This window comes from Rissa tridactyla, chromosome 11, assembly GCF_028500815.1.
Source record: "Rissa tridactyla isolate bRisTri1 chromosome 11, bRisTri1.patW.cur.20221130, whole genome shotgun sequence".
In the NCBI taxonomy this organism is placed as follows: domain Eukaryota; kingdom Metazoa; phylum Chordata; class Aves; order Charadriiformes; family Laridae; genus Rissa; species Rissa tridactyla.
In genome coordinates, this window is record NC_071476.1 from 13,896,845 (window position 1) to 13,920,263 (window position 23,419).

Here is a 23,419-nt window from a genome sequence, read left to right on the forward strand (position 1 = left end):
AACTACCACTCCCTAGATCCATTCTATAATCAGTAAGAAAAAAGGGCTGTTTTCAAAATGCAGAATGGGATCCCAGACATGCTGCCTGCAATACTGTGGACCTAAGCTGAACTAGGGACTGGGCAGGTGGGAAGGAACAAATTATGTCATGGCTTACCATCCCACAGTAAAAGGATACAGTAGCATCTGAAAATAGGGGAAGGAAGGGGGAAGCTTACTACAGGACTAATGCACAAGGAGAAAAAAAAAAAAAAAATTGTAAAGCCCACAATTCTCAACAAAATGTCACATCTCCATGCAAAACAGGGCCACAATGGAAGAGTAGCACATACCAATTAAAATACAATCTCAGGTGTACCTTCTTAAGACAAATTTAAATCAGCCCTCGGTTATACAGCAGACATTACAAAGCAAATGAATGCTTCGATTTCAAAACCAACTATACATTTCATAGGTTTGATATTACTGACAATTCAGGAGCAGATTGATGATTCAGTTAAGGGTGCTTTAATATAAGATGGAAGTTGTAAAAAGTATGTTTAAAATGGAACTGTGTATTTTTCTTTTTAAAGATCCATAAGACCTATATCATGTAAGACTGTATTAAAATACAGAAATGCTGATTTACAAAACCTTGTCCATAATGTACCTTCACTTATTTTTCTCAGTTAAGCTTTCACTTATCTCTTCCTAAAAAAAGGAAGGTAAGGGGAAAACTCAAGTATGTATTCTACTCATGTAGCCCAACCAACCACAGTAACAGCATGTGGTTTCTCCTACTACAATGGCATACTATATTTTACATTTATATCTTTATCAAAGTGGCTAGTCACATAGCCATATACACTGGCATTCTCTTCTAGATCTTCGAAATGACAAGTTCCTCCAGCCTACAAATATATACATACACACTACTTTATCTCTTCTCTATTTTGAGTTTGGAAGATGCATCAATATATCAACATCCAGAACAAGTGTAATTAAAAGCTACTTATTATATTCATCCTCTATTAGTTTCTTGCATCTTTTACTATGGCTCTCTTTCATGTCCTCTAAAACTTTGTCTTTCAACTATCAGTTGGTCCAGAATTCAGTGACAAGGAGAGACTGAAGAGACCCTATTTTTCCACAGTACCTGATAGAACCATGTTGTTCATTTTTAAGCTTAGCCCTGGATCCCAGGACAAGTGACAGGAACCATCATCTAACTTTACTTTCCATTACAAAAGGTTAAACTATTGTGGCTTGTTACTTGTCTTGATGACCATTCAGTTATTTGGAGTAAGTTCTAAAGGGAATAGAAAATCTGAAACTGAACAATTGCTTCCTTTCACTAAGACCTCATTGGTTTCTAGTTTCCTAGTATGGCAGTCTGCATCCCAGAGCTGAAAATTTCAAAGCCAACATGTTCTTCTCTTCTGCCTCCCTGCACTCAGAGATGTGCCTGCTTAGTTCTTAACCCCTTTTCTGTCTTTTCCTTTGTGTAAATACACATTGTGCTTCCATTTGTTATCCTCTCACAGACTTACACATAGAACAGTGCAATTTGCTGTTCCTCATCTGCCTTAGGATTCCCAAGTGAGAGCCCTCCTCAAAAGGAAAGCTTGTCTTAACAATATTAGCAGTAAAAGACCCACAGATCTAATAACCTTGAACTTTATTTGGAGAACTAGAACAGAAAAGGTCCTGATTATTACCAGCTTCTGCAAAGTCGGTTCACCTTTTGGCACAAAATATAAAAGTATGTGAAGATCTGCCCTGATATTAGGCTTACATCCTTCCTCCAGAAGACGCTGATCTTAAAAATCAGTAGATGGAAAACTGCATTCAAAAACACTCTCAACAATTCCACAGGCCCAGTAAGTAATAGCAAAAAATAAGATCTCCCTGTTAAGTGACTTCTGCTTCACTAATGGACAGTGACCCCAAGATTTACCAGTTCACAACTTCTCAAAGATTATACCTCATTCTCTCTACAATCTCAGATTTTACCAGAGTGCATCTTGTAAATATTTAGTTACCACTTCACCTAGGATTCTATTCTGTTGGTAGAAATGATGGTGAGTTACGCTTACCAAATACAACTGATCCTAAATAAACTTAGAATATGGCTTCCACAGCCATAGCATGTAGGTTGAAGTATCTTCCATGGTTACTTTGGACAGTCTCACTGTATCACTTACTGTATGTTCCTATACGCTAAGGTTTAGTATCTAAATATATCAAAATAGAAGATCTCAAATATAACTAGTCATTGTTTATATAATATTTCAAGCTCTTTGGAACACTGTGCATGTACATATTTGCAAAGGAGGTATCAAATTACAATATCTGTCAAAAATTTGTCTATGAATTTCCACTCCAATTTTATATGAGGTCTCACATACATTACGTTCTAACTTCCAGTTCTGAAATAAGAGTTTCATAAATATATTTAAAGACTCCATAAAGAATATAGTCTCAATCTATTATTGAAAAATACATGAGTAACTCAAAAATCTAGAAATGGGGTGGCCCTAATAAAATACATATATATTGCACTAAAACCTGAAGACCAGTAGTAACTCAGAAGACAGTGTAAACGAACAATCTCCTGAAACATAAGTAGATGAGATATAAGAAGATTCCAGGAGCAAAACTACCTTGAACACATCACTGTGTAAGTCACCACTTACAGTCTGTAATTAACCGCAGCAGCAGCAAAAAAGCCCTTCTGTCCTCAATAGCTGACAAGACCCCATGTCATTCATTGAAACCAAATTGCCGATTCCACAAATGCAGCCATGCCTTATAGACTGCCCCTCTCCTTAAACTGATAAAAAACAAACAAAAAAAATAAACAAACCACACCCCCCGCAATATTAGTCTCAACACACTGAATGCTAGCCATGGAACCTACCTTTTGCTTACACTGACATTAGATTAAAAAAAAAAAATCAAAACAAAATCCAAAATGAAAACAGAAAAACAAACCCAAAAAATCCCAAAACAAACCACAACCATCAACAAATCAGCAAAACCTGTGTATGTGTCCGAAAAAGGAATAATGATCTATCCCAGAAACTCCAAAATACTAATAAACATAAAAACCATATGTTCTGAGGCAGGAAGCCTCTTTCCCCCAGAACAAACATATACAATATGAACTCCAACAAAAATCAAAGCAACCCTTACATTTCTGATCTCAATGAACTCAACGCATGGGACACTCCAACTAGAACCACTCCAGTTGAAAAACATTTTATTATTTCGTAAAAATAAGGAGCTGTCAAGCGATGCTTCGAAATAATCACAGCATGTGTATTTCAAAAATTTTCTTGGAAAGGAGTTGTCTTGCAGAAGATGATTGGTAAAATCAGTAGGCATTTGACAATACAACCACCATGTTCATGATACCTGCCCAACGAGCACCAGAATCACTTGACTGTAGTATAGACATATGCTGGAAATAGATGTGCTAGACATCTCAAATACATACTGAAAGTAAAGCTAAAATTGTAAGGTATAGTTTACGCATGAATAACATATGCAAATTGCTACATTTATGTGGCCTTCCCTAATGTACTGACCATAGCATCTGGTAAAGGTACTAGACCGAAACAACACTTATCTCTCAATAGTTTAAAAAGAATAACAACAACAACAAAAAAGTCAGTTAAACTATAATCTGAAAGAAAATAGAAGAACCGCTTTTAGGAGCGAAATTACTCTCTCTCCCATTTCAGGCCCCAGTCTAGGTTCTCTATTGTCAACAAAATTACTTCTAGGCCATATCCAGGAATCTATCACAAAGAAACACAGGTAAACACCATTACTTTGATGATGCAGCACATTAAAAAATTAAAGAACTTGAGTTCTTCTAGGTTCATGAATGCAAAAAATGTTTAAACTGTGCAAAATAATTTCTTACGATACATTACCATATATGTACCACCATAAATAAATCAAAAAATTTAATAGATGTAAATACTGCCACTTAGGTGCTGGAATTACTTTTGATCTTATTGCTTTCATACAGCTCACATACCTGAATATCACAACTATCAGAAATATAAAATAAAGTTTGTTTTCATAAACTCCATGCTGCATAAAACTCCATGCTGCTATACGATAGGACTAGACCTACTTCCATAGGCACTTATTCCTCTCGGATCCCCTTATTCAAGATTTTGCCTTTCTGCCTTCTCAAACCAAGCTTTCCTCCTTGTCACCTGCTTTCTAGCTAGGCCTAAGGAAATAAAAATCAGTGATTAAAGAAATGTAATCTTGCTATATTTGTACACAGAGAAGAATGTCTGGTTTAGGTTTTGTTGGGGCTTTTTTGATGGCTATTGTTACGTAAGCTCAACTGTAGCTTTCCTTACCTTAAAGAAAATAAAAAGGTAAGGAAAGGTTAAAGGATACCTTTTTAAGGCAAAATAAAAATTTAAGGTAAATATCTGAGTCATACAAAAATAACTCAATTTGTCTATTCTGTTGATCCGTTACAACACTATTTTCCTGATTTGCCCATCACATATACAGAATTATTTTTCAATTTGTGGAAAACAATCTGATTTCAAGCTTGAGTAAGCAGTCTGACATTTATGATCTGAGCTGTTAAACAGCACTAATTTATGTATTAACAATGCATTAATAGTATTAATCTATAAAAATCTATTTACTATTCAGCTCCCCATTACTGAAGACAGTGCAATGCAGATATTGGCTCACCCCTTTATTTCATAATTAAGGCTACCCAAACACAGTTCCTTCCCATTTAAGACACCATTCAAAATAAAATTCAAAATAAACTTTTTGTTTAGAATGCTAACTGTAATGAAGTCATGTATTTATGATGTAGAACTCCTGCTGTGCATTTCTCACTCCTTCCTTTTCTCCCAACGTAGGATAACCTTTCCCATGAAATCATAGTGGTTCTTCAAGAGTAACATAAATAATCAATTTCAGCACTTCAGTATTTGTACTACTAAAAGCTTTGGCTAATATTTGACCTGAATCTCGATGCTGTGGTTTCGACGCATTATTTCTAGTATGACATTCTGCAGTTCGGAATAGTAAATTTCAAAGCGGCAGAGGTAGACGCAGGCTCCGCCCCAGCCAAACAATACAGTGACACGTTTCTTTTGGCAGCAAATGCTCCTCAAGCACAGAGCTCTCAGAAACAATTTTCAAACGCCAAACAGCAATTTTACTGCTGAGTTACAAACAGCCACAAGCATACAGAGATTCACTTCTAAGATGGTGATGCAAGAACGGTGGTTGTATGTCATTCATCAAGAAAGGCACAGCAGAGTACAGACAGAAAAGGCAAAAAACCCTCAAAACCCAAACACGACAAGTTGTAATAGCTTATTAGACAGAAGCTGAGGAAAGCAAAAGCATTATTCTTTACAACTAAATAACATTTTAGTTCCTAACACCCATAAAGATATAAAGGTCATGTATATTGCAATCAACACGTTATTTAACTCTAATGATATGATAACCAGTTTAAAAAATATATTCTTTTTCCAATATAATTTGCTAATGGATACTGAAAGGAATAAATTCAAACTACTTAAAATTAAAACAGAAAAATGAACAATAGTTTTACCTACCACCAGTACCTACATGCTCCATTTGAAAATGTTCTTTGGTATGAATTACTTCATAAGAAAACACATATGCACATTCTTTGTTTTCAAAAAGTTTAACTCAAGAGATAATTTAAGTTACAAATAATATGAAATACTTCCTTACAAAAACAATTTTTTCCCCATAAAACTGATTAAACCAAAACCTTTTCATATACAAGAGCAGCAATTTTGATTGAAATATCTCATTCCGAATCTTTACTAAATAATTGCTCTCTTCATGCTTTAACAAAACTGTTATCTAGTCAGCATATTATTGTAGCGTAGATGTCTATCTCTAAAATGTCAAATGCCATATCAGAAGTTCATACGTCATTGTGTTCTCAAGTTAATCAAAATTTAATTCTACACTTAAGACTTTGCATTACCATCCACCTTACCCAAGAGGATTTTATGATTCAGAACAAAAACATTAATTTTTGTTCATTTAGCTCAAAGTAAAAAAGGATGCCAGAAAGATATTGATGTAAACTGATGTCTTTCATTTATTAACAGGCAAAGTTCGGCCCTGGTAGGAACCACATGAGCCTCCTAATGATGCCTCACCAATGCATTAGGTTATGGTACAGACTCAAGCCTAAGAGTAAAAACGTACATTCTTCCTATGACTGGACTCATTAGCTTTCAAATATCCTTAAATCAAAGCTGCCAGTAAGGTGTTAGGACTTTCTGGACAATAAAAACTACCAAGCACAACCATTCGCTTCAGAAGAACACCTGTTGAACAGCAGTTTTGGAGACTACTACCCTGTCTCCATTCACACTTAACGTCTGAGACATCATAGGAGCCACCTTGTATTGCATATCAAGTCATTTAAGTACTCACAAATCTTCTGTGAAAACAAAGCAGAAACAGCCACAGTGAAAAAATCAGAATCAGATTTGCACATTTCAAAACTTCAAAACAAGTCTCATGTGGGACTTGAGTTCACAAAAGCATTGTGCAAAGCCTGTGCACAAAGGTGGGTACTTTTAACTGCATTTTTTAATGCAGCCAGTTAGCTAGAATTATGGATTTCTCTGTAAGCGGTCACTTGTGTCGCATAATAGTAGATCAATGAAAACTGTATTTATTTCTATGCATTTACACTAACAAGAATGATTATAACTAAGGGTTTCCTGGAATTTCCATTACAAATCTATTTCTTAGCAACTTATACATCAGCTATAATAATATATTTTTCACTGAAACTTGGTAAGAAAGGTCTCAGCTATGCTTAACTCAGGAAATGTTCCTACACCTTTGAAAAGGCTTATTTCAAAATTGAACAAAGAAAGTAATTTTTCTATCTACTTAGGTTGTTAAGCATTTTATCCTGAGCAACCTAAGGTAGCATATGCTACAAGATACGACCATTACATCCCTAGTTCTATTAGGGAAGGAATTCCTAAAAGCATCTCACATTGCAAAAATGTCAGTGAAAAAGAGCAACAGGACACTATAACAGACTGAACGTTCACATAAGTTTTAGGAAGATTTCAGACTGATTAAAAGACTTCTTTAGTCATTTCTGGACTTAACATGATTAGTGAAACAACGATGCAATTAGTTGCAAACTTCTGCTTTTCATTTGTAAATATGATGTGCATATTTGTCTAATCCTATTTCCCTCTTCCCTGTATGTTATCTAAAAGAATAAATCATTTCATAATAAAGAATAATAAAAGAGTTACACTCCAAATTATTTGATTTAGAAACTCAGTCTACTGGACCTTCAAACTAATTCTGGTTTACTTAAATTTTATGACTCCTCCAGTGCACATCTTGTCAAACATGGATCAACATTGTTACTCTGACACCCCCGAGAGAGCTAACAGGGCCTATTGCGTCAGCTGTCCTTTAAAAGGGGGGGGGTGGTGGGGGGTATAAATTCCACAATGCTCTACAACTCCTCTGGAGCTGCAGGGTCTATTAACTCAAAAATACACTTTATAAAAGAAACAAATATGGATTGCACAATGGACCATAACAACTTCTGGACTATTGGGTAATAACTAACTGTTATGCAAATGACAACACATATTTACCCTTATGGACCATAAGAAATTAACAATATTTCACTACTTTTGCTAAATGGATGCAATTATGTATGGTTTGGGTTTTTTGGGTTTTTTTTACAAAATACCTTTTTAAAGGCCTATACAGAGAATACGCAAATTTGAGCACTAGTTCTACTCAGTTGAGCAGAAAGGATCTCTGGTTCAAGTATTAAAAAAACAATTTAAACTTCCATTAAAAAGAAAATATAAAAATTAATCTACAATAGAAATTAGGACCAGATTTTCAAAAGGGCTGTGCATCCATGGCAGTGAATAGTTTTCCAAAAAGCTTCAATATCTTATTCAGATACTTAATTATTACATGTTTTAATAGGTAGTTCTCACTGAAAAAAAAAAAAATGCCTTCAGTACCTTGAAATCAACAGGAACTTCTGGCTACTTCTCAGCCATATGCAATGGAAGAAGTTGAATGAGAAACACGTCTGAAAATCTAAACCAAAAGAGTCCCAGTTCTTAGACAACCCAAAATATGAAAAATATATGAAACACCTTCTTCTCATCTCAAATGGGTTTAGCATGACCTATACCTAACTCTGTGCTTTCTGACCCATTTTTCTCCAAGAGTCATATTTAAAAAAAAAAAAAAAAAAAAAAAGTTAGGGCATTTTGCACATTAGGACCCTTTGCCCTATGCCAATCCAAAACAACTTTTCAAGAAAATTGTCTGTGATGTGTGATGACTCATCTCTTGAAAAAGGTTATATTCACAAGTTTCTGTCATTTTGACTATTTAGTTTCGCAACTCCCAAAGATCTGTACTGCGCTTCTATTCAGGATAGAGCTGTTCCAAGTGAGCAAGCATGTTGTTCCTACTTAAGCCCATTTAGACAGGTTTATAATATTTAAAGAAGCAGATAAAGCTAGTATATTTAAATTATGCCTAACATAACAGCAAGTCATGGCTACTGTAAATCAAAAACATTTCCAGCTACAGAGAAGGTAAAGAAGTGTTGGCAGCCTTTCATAGGTTAAATCATCACATGAAAGACTTCTGTTCCTGGTCCTCTGCAACCTAAATACTTCCACTCACAACCACCAGTGGCTAATAAGCTATCTAGAATAGAGGTTCACTGCACCCAAGCTACTATGCAGCAAAAAATTCAAAACTCACGAGCGCAGGAAGGAGACATTCAGGACCAGCAATCAGGACACTCAACTGTGAAAGAAAATTCTGGTTTTTAATCCATTTTCACAGAGTTGCTTAGTTAACAGAAATGCCTATTCATTAAAGAAGAAAAGAAATAAGAAATAGTCCAGAGAGCAGGCACTGGAACAAGGACTTTCCAATTCAAGCAGCTGGATTATTTTTTTTTTAATATGCATTCATTAGGGAAATTTAATGTACTACTCTTGTCCAAGGCCAAACTTCCTGTAATGTTTTCTTCTACTTGTTCAAAATTTATAGAGCTGAATTTGTCTTTCAGCACAATCACAATGAATCAGTGGTTCATCTACAGGAAAACCAGTGGAAATACTCTGAACTGACATATCTACTACAATGGCACACACTTGAAATGCAAAACACACCTCTCAGAAGAGTTGCTTTTTTCCCCCCACATAGCTAAATTCTCATTACTTGAAAACTAACAAATGAATCCCTCTCTCAGTATTTACAGAATAAAAATTAATAGGATTTTACCTTGATGGAGATATGCAAAGAGCAGCTCAAAATAGACAGAAATAGCTCAGTCTCCTTGTTCTTTAAGGCTAGGGACACGGGAAGAGCTCAGACTCTAAATGCTTTATCTGACCCTTGATAACCTACATTAAATATGATCTACAAATTCTATATTCAGTTGCATACGTGTCAACCTCCTGAATGCGAAATGTCTTTTCATATTTAGAACAGAAATTTTCATTTTGATTGGGAAGTATTTACATACTTATTTTCAAAACTTATACAAAAAGGACACATGCAGTAGATGCGATTCCAAGATTGGGAGAATCTTTGCATTGATTAGCTAATTTGAAAATAGATAATTTGCATGCAAAGATCTTCGTAGGCAAAACCTATAAAGTGAGAGCACTGCTACTTCACAACGTGGCCTTCAGACAAGTAAGACTATAATTGTAAATATGCCCACAATGCCGCTATTCCTACAAGGCTTGTGTTATACTAGCCATTATACGTCCATTGTACATACCATTGCTGTTAAGAAGTGCGAGCAGGGTGAGAATCCCTGTAGAAGCATAGTAAGAACAATTATAATAAAACACAAAGGCTGCTTCTGCCCCCTTTATCTTTTTGTCAACCCACAGTATGCCTACAATTTTAATGTAACTATGCACGTTCATTTATTTTTAAATTACAGATTGCATCCATCCATAGTAGCCAATTTTTCAGTATTAATAACTCAAGACATTTGACCGTTTCTAAAGTTTTTAACTCTAAAGACAAACAAGATGCTATCTTCCATTACTTAAGAGGCATTTCAAAAATTACCTTACAGATGAGCATTGTCCTTTGAAATGAAGGGACTGAATCTTGCGTACTTATTTCATACAAACACTTGCAAAGACCTACAGCATTAACCACTAAAAGTTTACAAAGAATCTGGATTACTTCTAGAAAAATAAAAGAATTATTACTATTAAAGACTGTACTTCAACACGGTTGAATACTAAAGGCTCTACTATAAATCTTGCAGAGGGCTGCACGGGCTATAAGGATAAAAAAGGAAGGGAGGAATAATAAGGATTTAGTCATAGTGCACTGACAGACTTTAGAGTCACTAAGAAACACAAATACGACCATTGGAACAGCTTAAACTCGTGACAAGTTTGTAGAGCACAACAAAAAAATCTTTCATTCTACTACACGGCTCATCTATAAAGATTTGATGTGCTTTTCAATAGAGAAGTTATGAAATAAAGCAGCCTATAGTGGGAGCTAACAAAGTACACTTCATGTTCATTCCTATGCTTTAGCACCAAGGCACCGCCCACAAAACATATTAAAGATAAATATATCTTTTCTTCTATGGCAGGAGCCAAATTACTTAAATATTTATAGGTCAAAGCTTTCTAAAAACAAGAAGGCAATAATTATTAATTTATTTGTACAAATCACCTCCAAGGCAATCTCTTTAAATTACTGACAACCATCTCGTGGTCTGCTGAAGTAAGTGACCACTTTGAAAAGTCACCACCACCAACGAAACAAGAAAATTTTCTACTGATTAAAGTTTTGCAACACTGTAGCACACCAGAAGTGTAATCCAATTAACAAATCATCTAATATTGACCTTAAAAAGAAACAGCAAGAGATATATATAATACAGATACACATAACATACATAAATATACGTATTATTGCTTCTGAACTAGCTTATAAAAGTAGTTACAAACTCCCTACATTCCTGCATATATAATCTAGAGAAATCACTTCATACTGTGGCTACAACATATTCTAGCAAAACCATCAGGAAAACCTCAATTCACAGGCAGCATACCTGCCTGTGGATTGAGGAATATTCGTTTGGGTCCGCAAAAATAAACATCTTACTTGAACATGGGAGTTCTTATTTATTTTTACATACCTTAAAGCTAAGAAAGGAAAACGTGTAAGTTGGAGACATGTAGTAACAAGAAATGGAAATCTATACTAATGTAGCTTACTTTAGTTCAAAAATAAAGGTCTTGTGATGTTATCCCAGACAATAACTGAAGGAACCGGTGAAATGGGGCTTTCAGTAAAAGAAGTTCTCCCTTCTAAGATATACATCACCTGCTCTGCATTCACAGGAGTCTCTGCAGAAGCTTCAATACAAGTCAGTCGTGTACAAGCACAATAATTTGGCAGCAGCCAAATTCAAACTGTCCGCTGAGAAATGCAATTTTTTGTGAAAAAGCACATGCATCTATGACACAGGGGAAATAATAAAACCAACAGTCTCCAGCAGCAGGAAGCATTTAGGATTAGGGAAGCAACACCTTCCCAATATTTCTAATATTTCCTTTTCAATGCATTTTCAGTTCTGTCCTGTCCTTATTCTCTCTATTGATCATGTACAGCAAACACGTACAACTAGAATGGACTGACAAAAGAAGATATTGATGGCAGGAACCATTTTCCTCGACTCTCTGTACCAGTGTATATAGGACACTTTTTCCTGTTTTATGATTTTCTTTCTCTTTATTTTTCTTTACCAGGACTTTTCCCCCCGAGTTCTCTTGTTTGGAACAGCTCCATCCTATTTCCTTACAACTTAACCCCCGTTTCTTTTTTATATCATAAGCTATCTCTTCCCTTTTCACACATGAAAGATAATTGCTGCTACTCGAGAAGCAGCCACACAGTTCCCGTTGTTTTCATAATATAAACCTATGTCTCTTGAGATTTGTTAATGTCCCCTACTGAAAATACCTCAAGAAAACGTGAGAGATTCTAAGAAAACCAGTAGTGGGTCTCTATTATCAAAAGCAACTGAAAGTCAGAGGTCTATCAGCAGATTACAGCTATGCGTCTTTTTAAGACTGAGAATATTCTGTTCTATGAATATTATACTCAGTATTTTATGCAACTTTGGAATGTCTTGAATATAGAAGTGAAATATAATAAAAAAAAAAGTCTTTTTTTTTCCCCAGCTTTGAAGTTGTTGGTTCTGTTGTGTAAAATTTGGCATGTACCAATAAGTAAACCTTTCCCTGATAGATGGTAACAGCTCCTTTGTTTCTCCAGCTCCCACTTGATGGAGGGATTATGCACTCAATCAATTAATGGCTCACACTAAGACAAACCAATCTATTGTATCTATTTAACTCCACGTCATGTACACATACTGAGTCCACGTGCCAAAATCTGTACAATGATAACCAAGCAAATAACTTAAATTAAACTGTTCAGATTCCTCTCTGCAGACCTCCAATGACCCATGAGCATGAACAGTTGTATTTAATTAAATAGACAACTCATTACACCTCAAAAAGTGTATATTTCCTGGTTAAAATATATATATACACACACACACACATCCATGGAACATTTTTCTCTCTCTTCAAGACATCCTGTACTAGAATCCCAGAATAGCCACAGCCCAAGGAAGAAAAAAGGAAAAAAAAGAAAAGAAAAGAAAGAAAATGTTGACCTATTTAATAGGGAATAAGCCAAGACATTTGAAACCACCACATGACTGACATTATCCATAGAAATCCTCGTGTCTTATCTAGATAGATCAAATGCACAACATGTTATGCAGAGCCTTCAGTGTGTCTAGGGAAGAAAATTTATTTCTGTACTTTTTAATGAACCTGTACCAATTTTTTAAAACAGTTTATGAAGGAACTGTTGCAAGGAAAGGGGAGAAAATTAGAATGTAGAACAGTCTTAGCTGCTGTGTTGTCAAGGGGTCTACTCCAATAATTAACTAAGGAGATCAAAATGTGGAAATGTGACAGCCCAGCTAGCATTGGTTATTTACAAAAGAAAAAAAAAAAAAAGAGACTATTAAGATCTCCAGAAATATTATTTTACAATGAGTGGTTAATACTAAGGAAAAGGAAGCTAAAAGAAAATTCAAGTACAGTAAGAAACACCTGGAAACTATCTTGCATTAGAACATTACGTTAGACTCACTGCAATACAACTAATCTTATGCAAGATCAAGTTCATTAGCCTAGGAAAATCATTTTAGTAGCTCTGACACCTCTCCATGTTTGTTTTCCATTGTTACCTGAATAAGAGAAACCTTAAGAAAATCTACAGTATAACTAGCATAAAGCATACACACAACAGTACTTCAGGGCCTGGTTCAGAGACGTGAGTGGAATTAGCCATAATCATTATTGCACTGCATAAAATCATTACCTGATGTATATAATTTCTTTGCAAAATACAAAAAAAATTAATCCAAATAGTCATGACGCTTGTCAACAACCACATATGCCTGAAGCTCTCACTTCTCATGTGTATTCAGTACATTCCCCAAAGCTGGAAAGGATTACGTTCACAAGTACCAATACTTAGAAACCATTTTTGAATACTAAGATATGTGCCAGTTCAAGGTTCTGACTACAAAAGGTTATAGCAGCTTACAGTTTCAACTCTATTGCATACAAGAAATATTTGGAAGGCAGCTGTAAAGCCTGTGACACTATGAGTTTGTTACAATGTGAAGTATTTATCAACTCTTCAAGAATTCAAGGCGAACAATAATATTCTTGAACATCCTTAAGGCACATTTACTTTCCATAACAGCAATTCTAAATTCTCCTGTTCAACAAAGTAAAAACTATAATTTACTTCATAACACTGGAGACAAGCCTTCTGCCTGCAGAGCGGCACAAATGTATATGGTAGATGGAACGTGTCAAGACTGGAAAAGAAATATAAGGACGATAATTTTAAAGTAAGTTAACATTGTAATTAACAGAAATGGTCTCATGCTAAATAACTATGACTGTTTAGCCTTCCTCCCAAGGCAAAAGTTTGATCAGGTTAATACGTGACCCCAATGATTTGCCTTTATCTCAAGTGGTGTTTGCCATGACTGCAGGCAAAGAAACAGCAAGGCCATGGCTCAGCAAACAGGTTCATAAATCCAAAAGATTTTTTCTGCGTCTCTCATTATCTCAGAAGGCTTTGCATCAGCTAGCATCCTAGCAGTGGTATTCCTCCTGGTTTCTACCCCAAATTCTGGTGACTTTGCAAGGAAAATGTTAAGGCCTTGTATACTACATATTTTGTTTTTTGCTTGCATGTGTCTCCTCATTTACTGTAGGCCTATCAGGGTATGCAAGTACTTGTTATGCTATACAGATCATTGTAAAATGAACTGTTATGTTTTGCAGTTAAGCAGTTGAAGAAAATAATCTCGGTTTGGAATATCTTCTGAAACTGTAAGTGAAAAAAAAATTATGTAAAATGAACACCTGGTTTTAAGAAACAGGTAGCTTCTTAGAGTAAAATAAGCCCAGATCTTAAATGCTTTAGGCAAATGTGTGGGACAAAACTGACTATAGGTTCCCCCACCCTGCCCCCAGAGTTCTGCAGATAGTCTGAAAAGACTTTTCTCACAAAAGTCAGACATTTCATTATACAAAGAACAATAAACTGACTACAGAACACTAAAAATACCACTCAGTTTTATAGTTAGTCTCCAAGTGTCAGATCACAGTATTCTGATATGCTCTCACCTTTTAACTGGAAACCAAATTTCTAGAAACCATTGAAAGAAACAAAGAAAACAACATTCATGAGAATCTTCACAATCTTTTCACAAGAAAAGAAAACATTTGGCACTACCTTCCACTTTTGAAGAGATGCGAGGATATAACACTGACCTAGTAGATTGCAGTTCCGTCAAGAAAACCCTCAGCATTCCCACACCGCTCATGGCTGTCTAAGAAACAACTCTGTACATCCATCTCTCTCCTACCCATAGCTCTTTTGATGAAAAGCAAGTGGTTTAAAATACAATGCAATTTTCTTTCTTTGCACTTAAAGCTCCTGAAGGTAGAATACTAAATTACAAGTTCAGTGAAACAAAGTTTGTAAGTCCATTTTAGCCACTTAGAAATATTTGCTCAAGGTGAAATTATTCAGAGTTTTCCCAGTATCTTGAAAAAGCTCTCTGTCACGAGGACCTCCCAGTCTCACAGTACAACCACCAGTAATGCCATCCTCAAATTAGGCCAAGGGCTATATTTTACATTATGAAAAAACTCCTGAACATCATACAGTGTATCCAGTTTGAGAAAAAATGTTTGCCAATTAATTCAATGCAACATGTCTGAGAACCCAAATGTGCCACTGGTGAATTAAACAAAATATTTTAGTAGTAGTATGATATTAACACAACTGATAACTTTCAAAATATTATTTTTGAATGCATCATTATGCTACAGCAGTATCCCTAAAATCACATTTGCATTTAGAGAGATGTTTCCTTACAAATTCTTCAAGAATAATGTAAAGTTTGTTTCAAACAATAAACTTCTATCACTAATAACAAATATTTCACAAAACCACATTTATTTTCTATCAGTCTATCAGTTGCTGCTACGATGTTTCAGTGTCTTTATTTCATCCTTCTTGTATAAACACCTAAGAGTATTAGGCCAAGTTGCACGTCCTTAACCAAGTAAGATGTAAGTTAAGATAAAACTTCAAAACTTGACCACAAGCGTTTCCAAATATGAAAAGTAAACATTAGAACAGTTTAGTCTAAACCAAGAACAGGTTCTTCTACAGTATGAATCTCAGACTTCTCCAATTTTCTCCCACACTTCATTAGTCTCACAGGTAATGAAAGCAAAACATAGAAAGCATTGAGTTATTATGCTATGAACAAGTTCAGCATTGGTGCACACTCAGTTCAAACTATTTAGGTAAGAGGCAAATGTCTTGAAAAATTAAACTTGCAAAATCATTGACTCCGCCATGACCATCCAAAATAGTGTCAGGTTACAAAAAAATCGGTAAGCTTTGGATACACGCAAAAGTAAAAACTGCTTTTTTAGTTTTTGTTTTTAATCAAGTGAACTCTGGGACAAAATGGCAAATTATTAATATCACAACAACAAAAAAAAAAAAAAAACAAGAAAGGCATAAAAACAGGTGAGCCACTAAAACCTCGACCCCGTTTCCCCACGAACCCGAAGAGGTGGAGCCGGCGCGAGGCGCGGCCCTGCGGCCAGGTGCGCGGGAGCGGCCCCCTCCGCGCGGCGCCCCGCAGAGCGGCAGCGCGGCCAGGTGGCGGCGGGGTGCCGTGCGGGCGCGCGGCCGGCAGGGGGAGCCCTTGCTCGCGGCAAGGCGGCGCGGCCGTGTGAACGGGCGGGCAGCGGCTGGGGAGCGCCGCTGGAGGAGGTAGCTTGCGGCCGGCGCTGCCGCCCCGGAGCTCCCGGCTCCTCCGCTGCTGTGGGGGGAAACACGACCCTCCTCCCGCCCTCTCCCCCCCGCCCCACCCCACCCTCTAGGAGGCGGCGTGCTCCGCCCCGGGCAGGAGGCCGCGCCGGGTCCCCGCACGCCCGCGGGCACCGCTCCGCCTTGGCAGGGGCGGGGGAAGCGACGGCCACCCCCTCAGAGAGAAACCGGCCCCAAACCCTAAATACTCACCATATTGACTTCCGAGACCATATCTATACTGGCAATGTCTATGTTCATGCCAACAGCCACTGGGGGACCTGCAAACCAACAAGATGGTCCGCAATGTGATCTCCAAGAACTTAACTCGTTCTTACCAGAGTTAGCAGGACTAAGCGTAGAAACGACGTTTAAACAAACCCAGAAAGTCAGGAGGAAGGCAGAAAGTGTCCCCCACACCTTCCCTCCCCCGCCCTCCCAAAAGCAGGCAGCAGCGGGCTCCCACCGACCCGCGGGAACGTGCGTTTGCGCCGGTTTCACCCCGCGCGCCCCCCGCCCGCTGTAGCGGTGCTTTATGTAACGCGCACACACGTGCCGGCAGCGCGGCGCTCCGCGCACCCGGAGAGCGTGGAGCGGGTGACGGGCCGGGGCCAGCTGGGCTGCGGGGTGTCCCCCGCTCCCCAGGCCGGGATGCGCGGCTCCGGCGCCGGCCTCCGCGACCCGAGTCGCCACCCTCAGCCCTGCGCCTTGGCGGAAGGGGCAGCCCAGGGGACAGTGGCCAGTGAGCCCCGAGGCGGGGGGGATGGAGGAGGGTAAGGGGACACCCACAGCGAACATGTCCGAAATAAACAAACTAGTGGGAAGTAGGAGCACGTAGGGGGTTAAATGACATTTTTGTATCAGTTAACAGCACATCTTGTACTCAAAAATAGTAACTGTGATCACAGGCACATTAGGCTGAGAGGAGCAAACGATGGGTAAACTTAAGAGATTTGCATCTCGATAAAACCAGTTAAACAAGGGTTTAATTACAGGTTAACAAAGTATCAGCACACACACAAAATGAGGGACCGATTACAAATATGCAAGAGATTTAAGTGATCGCGTTAAGAGCATCCTGTGCTAAGAAAATTGAGTAACGATGGGCTTAACTTTGGATCAGCTTAAGAAAATGGCAACACACACCCCAAAGCAACAGCACCCACAACACGTTCACAAACCACACACGCCAAAGGTACACAGCCCAGATATGTAATCCCTCTTATTCAAAAGCAGTCAAATTACCTCCAAAATCTGGCCTCAAGCGAATGTCATAGCCCTTCAGCAGTCTATCCACGGTCTCTTTTACCAGTGACATATTACTAGGGTCATTGACACTAGAGAAAAAATAAAGAACAATACTACATTTTTTCTTATTTCTCCGATCCAAGCTATACATTCCTCTCAGCAGCAGCATGCAGTGCAATTCAAAGTAAAGCAAAAGAGATACCTTCATCACTTACCTCTGTGCACACACCACGGCTATTATTAAAGGGAATGACCAAATCCCAAAGTAACCCTTTTTCCGGACTCTCAGCATCCCTTTAGCTTTTGATATGATTTAGGGTTTCAGTGAAGAGAAGAAGAGATCCAACTTATTCTGGCCAGTGCAGTAATTCTAATGTGAAGCGCATGCGCACGGCGTACCACAACATCAAAAGGAGCAGTGGTTGCTGCTGGAGATGGAGCAAATTTCCTTGCAAAAAAAAAAAAAAAAATTAAAGGGGAAGAAGGAAATGCATTATTTAAAAAAAAAAAAAAAAAGAGTCATCCAAAGGAGGATCGAGTATATTTTTGTTATCCTTTTTGTTAGTATAGAATATAAATCACAACAAGGAGAGAAGTTTTAGGAGTTGCAGGGTACAGCGGCTTTGCAACCTAGTTTAAAGGGGGGGGGGGGGGGAAGGGAGGCGGGGGCTGGACGGACTCGGATTAGACGGAGGGGGAATAGGTTAAAAAGGAGAATGCACAGAGTACGTACGGTGCCAGGGGCAGGTGGGGGGAAAAGGGGGCAGCTTAACTTTTTGGTGCCTGGAAAGAACTGCCTGAAGCGAGGCGAGGTGCAGGCAAAGGAGCCGGCGCTTGCAACGGGGGAGGGCGGTGGAGGAGGAGGGCGCCTACAGTATTTCTCACGGAAAAGAAAAAAAAAGAAAAAGAAAAAAATGATGACGAATAGTTTCTTGTAAAAGGGGATTAGGCTGTTTCCTTCCTTACTGTGCTGCCAGGCGCTGTTCCAGGGGCAGAGGCACCGGGGACTGCGGGGGTCGCCGGCTGCCGCCGCCGGCTGCCACGGGTCATTTCCTGGTGCTTGGTGGGCGGGCGCGGAGCCCCCGCGGCCCCGCTCCCCCCCAGCCGGGCCCGCCGGCGCATTTTCCGTATATCGAGCGATGTTTAACCCGGGGATGCAAATTCTTCAGGTAGAGCTAAGCCTGGCCACGGGGATGGAGGGGAAGGGGAAGAAAAACACCATCCTGAAAGGCAGTCAAGCTTTTAGTGACCATCCAGACCCGGTGCAGGTTCGTTCGTACCCACTTACCTTCGTGGGTAAAGCACCCAAGCTCTTCAAATGCAGCGTGTGATCCAATTAATGCCTCGGAAGAAACCGGAGACGAGCGGAAAGCTGATATAGGGATGCTTTGAGTGACATTTAAATCCTGAGCAGAAAAAAGAGAAAGGAGAGATGGGGGAAAAAACAAAACCCCGAAAAACAACAAACACCGGAGTTAAATTATTCCTCGCAAATGTGGTTTGTTCTCGCAGCTCCTTTTACACCACCTCCTCCTCCTCACGCACATACCCGCTCGGCCCCGCGGATCTGTGCTGCTTCACCGAGCGGATCTGGGCGTGCACCCGTCCTCGGCCGGCCCGAGCCGCGCGGGGAAGGGATTGGGAACACTTGGGGCGTCAATTAACAAAAGAAATATTTAACTCGCTGCAGGAGGGTGGAGGGGGGGGAAGAAAAAAAAAAAAAAAAAGACAAAAAAAAAGACACCACACGGTGGGTGGAGGAGGGACAAGGGTGAGGGTATTGCACAGAGAGCTGGGCGGGCTGGAGAGCCCGCTCTCTCCCCGGCACAGCTCAGTCCCGCACACATAGGACTGAGGCACTCCGGAGCGCCCTGCCGCCCCCGGGCCGGGCCACCGCCTCCTGCCACCGCCTGTGCTTCGCGGAAAGCGGAGGTAGCCGCCTCTCACGGCCGGGGGATGCCCCGGGTGTATACGGCCCCGAGCCCACACAGAGACGCACCCTGGCCCAGGAGCAGCCGGGAGGGGTGCAGGGCCGGCGGAGCGCAGCTCTCCAGAAAGGGCGAGGGAGGAAGGGCTAAGGTGGGGGCGGACAGGAAGGCGGTGGGATGAAGACTCACCTGGGGGAGTCGGGGTTGGGGGGGAGAGGCGCTGCCCTCGAGTCACGGCAGGGCTGCTAAAAAAATCAACAGCAAACCCGTAAAACAGCCGTCAGCCCCGAAAAGCAGGCAGCCATTTAATACGGCCCGGCAGCTACCTTGGCTGGAGCGCTAAAGAGCGGGGAAGCCCCACAACGGCACGGCGGCACCCACCTGCCGCTGAAGCGGGACCAGGGGAGACCCCCGGCCCGCGGCGAGGAGTGGCTCCCCCCCCGCCGCACCGTCCTGCCAGCCAAACACTGGCGGCATTTCCCGCGGGGGGAACACACCGTGCCCCGTCTCCCCCCACTCTCAGTGCATCAAAAACACCACATTGTGCCTTCGAGATCAAGTAAGTATCTGCTTCCAGGGAAAAAAAAAAAAAAAAAAAAGGACTTCCTTTTGGGGGTCTGAGGGGAATTCATCAAAACACATTTTCACCACCTTCTCCCATTTGTAACAATTGGAATTACACAGAGAGAGAAAACAACACTTTTCAAGATGAAACAGGCAAGGTTTTGTGTGCTTGTGATAAATATAAAATGTGTCATTTGTGTATTCAAAAGAAAAAAACCCAAACAACTAAGTTAAAGAATGGTTAAGTATTTGTTGAAATTACACCCCTATTTTTCAGCTTTCTGTTCTATGGCTGATGTTACAGAGCCACTCTCCCGGCTCACCAGTGGAGGTTTCTGTTCTCACACAGCTAGCCTGCTTCACTGACAAACCTCTTGAAATATAGCCCTGAAAGGAAGATGGTGGATACTCTGTACAGTGAATCATTTTACTTTAGATGTATAATAGGCACTTTTTTTTTCTTCTGCAATCACATAATGAGAACAGGAGGTCTCAAGGTAAAACACTTTAATCCTGCGCTGTGAAACTCACCTGCAAGTGCTAACTTGGGACTACATCTGACACTCTTGACTTCTGAGCTGTTTCTGAGTCTCTGCCATTAATTACCATTGCACCACAGAAATATTTCGTTCACCATGTCTGAATATGAACCAGCTATCAACAAGAACCTGAGGCTGAAGGCTGGTAACAGTCAGTGCTGGACTGACAGGAATTTTTGATTTACATATCAACATAAAATCAGCGACAGAAAAGTACCATATTTCCACGGGAACGTTAGAATAGCACACCCAAAGAATTCAAGCTATGCCAATATATCTAGCATTTGTTATCTGATCTGGTGTATGCACTAATAATCAGGGAACACTCGTTCTGGGCCCAGAGTCCACTGTGCCATGTGTAGTGAAACCTGCTCTGGCTATTCCAGCAAAAAGGAATGGAACGTATCTCAAACAAACTCAATACATATGGACATCACGGTGCATTCTGCATGGAAAATTAATGTATATCCTTGGTTTTTAGAAGTGTAAAAGCTCTACTGAGCCATGCTTGGGATGATCTGCATATTTTTGCTAGCTGTAAATGCACCACTGTACTGATATAGACCTATTTAGGTCTATACCAGTAACACTGCCTTAATACCATTCCAGGCTCTGTGTGCTGAAACAAGTCTACGTGATAGGGGTACCGTCATTATATACTGACATAGAGTACAAAGTTATACAATACTTTTCCTTTCGCAAATGGTTTCATGCTTTGCTATGCCTTTTCGGGAGTACCACTTTTTCTCAGACCACAGGGTTCTGGTCTATCTTTGTCATTCAAAATTTCTCAGCACCTTCAAAATCTCCTATTTATTTTAAGCAACTTGTCAAAGAAATTGTTCCCCTCTTTTTCTCACTTGTGTCTGTGTGTTTGATTGAAAAGGAGAGGAAATAACCAGCGCGAACACCAGTATTGGCAAGACGCAGAACTGGTCATGTAACATGTTTTAAGGGTTGCTATCTAAGATTTTGGATGCCTTACAATGGGGAAACAACCTGGTTCCCAGCTGCATACGATGCTTCTATCTCTAAAAATATCTCAATTAGATTACAAGTACTGTAATTTTGCAGAGAAGCCAGCAAAGATATTCATATTTTAAATGCCAATTGCAGATTATTTTGATTCTTAGCTTTCAAGTTTGAGGAGTGCAAGAGAATACCCCCCCCAAACCCGAAGTACTCTAAATTAATAGCCCACAATCCTTACTGACCAGCATGTGACACTATGCAAGAAACAGGCTATAAGCAACACCATACGTTGCTTGTCTTGTCAGCCCTTGACTGTAACAGCATATTCCTTTGCCACAAGAAATATCCCAGGCCATGTACTGAGAACTGCTCTAAGGTTCTTTTCAAATGGTTTACTGTAAATGTATACATTATGCAAAATAAGCTTTCAGATGGAGTAAGAATTTCAAGATAGGTTCTCAAGTGATCCAATAACTCAAGTCAATAGAGACAGAAGAGATGCTGATTTATGCCAGCCCAAGAACAGTAGCCCTGTAGTAATGCGAGTAACAAGGGCAAAATCTCGCTTAAAAAAAAAAAATATATATATATATTCTTTTCACTGCACCTCAACAGGCTGGTATGAATACAGTTCTATGAAGGTGATTTTTCCTGAGTTTTTGAGCATTTGGGTAAGGTGCAGTAGTATCATAAACACTCAGATGAGAGTTGTTTCCATGTATCCGATAAGTACAGAAGAATGTTAGTAATAATTTATTTTGATACATGATTTCCATTTCCAACTCCTGTAAAGCTATAAATTCATGTAACATAAAACAAAATATAGTCAACCCTTGTAGAAATTTCCTGAACAAACTTTCAACATATTTTATCTTGGTTTCACTTGTCATTTTAGGTTTTCAGATCTAGTATGTCCCAGTCCATGCACCACACACCATGCCACTAGCAATCGGCCTGTCAGCATAAAGATCCCTGTTACATCACATACACAGAAAAATTTATCCATGCAGGTGTACCTTGACTCTGCTTTTCATGGCCAATGGAGTTCACTTTTGCATGGTGACAATCTTCTGGGATTTACAGGTTCATATTAGCTTCAACAACTGTATATTTAAAAGAATCCAAAGTGGTAAATCTATCAACAAAAGCAATAGCGTATGACGTGCCAATTATACTGCTCTTGGCTGTTAAAAAATATGAAATGATCAGTATTGTACAGAAACTGAGTCTGATAAGTTGCTTAAGAAACAAGTACCTCTTGATACAGCATGAATTTCACTTAATTGCAAGAAAAAAGCAAATGGGAGGGGCAAGTAATAGCCTCTTATTGTTTTACATCCTTATGTAGGACTTCATTTGCTGCAGCTCATATTTGTTCATTCTGTGACTCACTGCATGGCATCTCCACAAGGTTAAATACACTATAGATAAGAACTTACCCCAGGTCATGACCTAGGCTATACTTATGAGTCAAAGACCTGCTGCATCTTTTAAGAAAAATCTTTCGTGTAGCTTGGGATCAACAGATCTTAGATGTATATTGAGGAAATTCTTTTAATGTAAAATCGAATTACAGATTAAAAAAAAAAAAAAAAGGAAGTAAAAAGGTTATGCAAGACATCCACAAGT

The 23,419-nt window shown here is 39.4% G+C and overlaps 1 protein-coding gene across 2 annotated transcripts in view; it reads right to left on the reverse strand.

Moving 5' to 3' along the window:
* GABRB2 (gamma-aminobutyric acid type A receptor subunit beta2) overlaps nt 1-19,195 on the reverse strand; it is a 175,589-nt gene extending 156,394 nt beyond the window's left edge. For both annotated transcript variants that reach the window (XM_054217836.1, XM_054217835.1), the window contains exons 1-4: nt 19,076-19,195; nt 18,003-18,235; nt 17,785-17,876; nt 16,753-16,820 (exon numbers count right to left, since the gene is read on the reverse strand). In XM_054217836.1, the coding sequence (XP_054073811.1) occupies nt 16,753-16,820; nt 17,785-17,876; nt 18,003-18,079 (237 nt within the window). In that variant the 5' untranslated portion in view covers nt 18,080-18,235; nt 19,076-19,195. The remainder of the gene's footprint in view (nt 1-16,752; nt 16,821-17,784; nt 17,877-18,002; nt 18,236-19,075) is intronic.
* Nucleotides 19,196-23,419: the final 4,224 nt, after the last annotated feature.